This window comes from Poecilia reticulata, linkage group LG3, assembly GCF_000633615.1.
Source record: "Poecilia reticulata strain Guanapo linkage group LG3, Guppy_female_1.0+MT, whole genome shotgun sequence".
Classification (NCBI taxonomy): domain Eukaryota; kingdom Metazoa; phylum Chordata; class Actinopteri; order Cyprinodontiformes; family Poeciliidae; genus Poecilia; species Poecilia reticulata.
The window spans coordinates 30306158-30308275 of NC_024333.1; the positions used below are offsets into that span (position 1 = coordinate 30306158).

General features: G+C 39.0%; 1 protein-coding gene across 1 annotated transcript in view; it reads left to right on the forward strand.

The window, feature by feature from the left end:
• pax6b (paired box 6b) overlaps nucleotides 1–2118 on the forward strand; it is a 19004-nt gene that overhangs the window by 3091 nt on the left and 13795 nt on the right. Inside the window, exon 2 of the mRNA XM_017304181.1 lies at nucleotides 1099–1152. Coding sequence (XP_017159670.1) covers nucleotides 1099–1152 — 54 coding nt within the window. The remainder of the gene's footprint in view (nucleotides 1–1098; nucleotides 1153–2118) is intronic.

Consider the following 2118-nt stretch of genomic DNA (forward strand, 5'->3'; position numbering starts at 1 on the left):
TGTGTGTGTGTGTGTGAATGCTCCCGGAGGGGGTGGATTCATGCCTCCGGCTCTTTGTATTAATCTGAACTTGTTGGTGTGTTTTAGTTGCGTGTTTCTAGTCGCGAAGGCCGAGTTTTCACCCCGGAGTTGGAGGTATACGCAGAGAGGAGGGGACGCAGCATTGTTGGGGTAGACCAGCAGGCTTTGTACACCAGCTCTGTACCCCCTCCTGCTCTGTACTTTTGCAAAGCAATGAGGCGAGGTAGACAACGTGTGTCACTGTACAGTTCCTACATCAAGTCTTTTTTTTTTTTTTAAGGGAGGTGGGGATGGTGGGATGGGGGGGTGAGGGGTGTTTAAAGGCCTCTTGCTGGGACGATGAGAGCTGATTTCTTTGTTTAAAGCCCCACAAAATAAAAGCACTGAAAGGAAAAGTGCTGTAAAAAGAGTTATAGGCCCACTGGTGGTTAGTTTGAGTTTATTTTGACAGGTGCTGACATGTATGTTGTCTCACGTCAATTACAAGTCATTTGCTTGGCAACCGGATTTAGATTAATTGTAAATAAAGTTGGGGAGGGGGGGAGAGAGAGAGAAAGAGAGAAGGAGAGAGAGTCAGGGGGGAATGTAGACTGTTAGGTTTGAGCAGATCAGTGTAGCTGCTGCTGTGCTAATGTGTTGTTCTGCTCTGTCCTATAGGGAGACATTAAGTAGTGAAAGCGGCAGATGATTGACTAAATTGTTATAGAGTGGACAGTCAACTCTGTTTCCAGGCAAGTTTAATTAAAATCCACATATATGACTATATAAATATAAACATGCACTTAGGATGTAAAAAAAAAAATTTAAAAAATTATTTATATATACATTATTACTTTTGCATCTGTATTTGTAAAAAAAAAAAAGGAAAAAGAAAAGAAAAACATATAAAAGAGAACAAGACAAGGCAGCTGCCAAATTCAAATCGACAAAAAAAAAAAAAATGGGAACAATTTTTTTTTTTTTAATCCTTAAAAAAAAAATCTAGAACGTATAAAAACAAGTGAAATGAACATGTTTATAGGACATTCCTAGATAATCTGATGCTAACCAGATTTGTTATCTYCTTGTGATGCTTAGAATACCACAACCAAGCCACGTGGGAGTCTGGCGTAGCCTCAATGATGCAGAACAGTAAGTTGTTTTCATATATCTCCATGTTATTGTGAAAGTTCTCATTACAGCCGCAGCTTCTTAACGTGGTTGCATGGAAGCAACAGCCGCTGACATGTTTGCACTCTCCAAAAAAAAAAGAAAAAAAAACATCATGTGTGCTTGCAGAAATTTGCATGAGGGAAGAAATGTTTGCTATTTGATGCTCGTTTCATTGCAGTTAATTTATTATTTTTGTTATACCTATTTTGCAATGATATGTATAGGCAAAGTTATTATTGAACAAGTTAATCACACGCCATGCCTCTCTAGAGAGAGAGAGAGAGAGAGAGAGAGAAATGAGGAGAGAATAGGAGGGGGTGGGTCGAGAGGGAGATTTTTTTTTTTTTTTGTTTCTGCTTGAGTTGGTATTAAATAATTGCACAGCCGTCTGCATTAGCGTTAGAGCTGGCTGCCAGGGCTGCATACGAGATGAGCTTCGCAGGGAAAAGAGCCCCGCATGAAACACGGGGAATGGCAATAATGTCTTATGTAGATTAGTCCATATATTTCTGCAGCACAGACAGCATGAACTAGAAAAGGAAGAAGAAGGGGGGGAAAAAAAGTAGAAACGTTCACATTCTAACCGGTGTAGGCTCAGAGAGGGGATAAATAATAAATAAGAATATTGTCATGGGGGGAGGGAAAAAAAAGCAAAAGATGAAGCTGTTTAAAGTTTTATTCCTGGTGTGTGTGAGTATGTATGTGTGTATGTGTGTGTTGAAACATAAGAAGGATAAACATGAAACATTTTCTCTCTTGCTGCTGGACAAGAGGTGTATGACATCTGTGATGAAGGTGTGTGGAATAATTTTATTACATTATTCTCCATATACCTCGATGTCTGTGCTGTAATCTGTGCGCATTTTAATCCAAACATATTGGATAGCCGAAGTGGTGGGATTGTTTTTATTATGATGATTTATTATTTTTCTATTTTGATTTTTT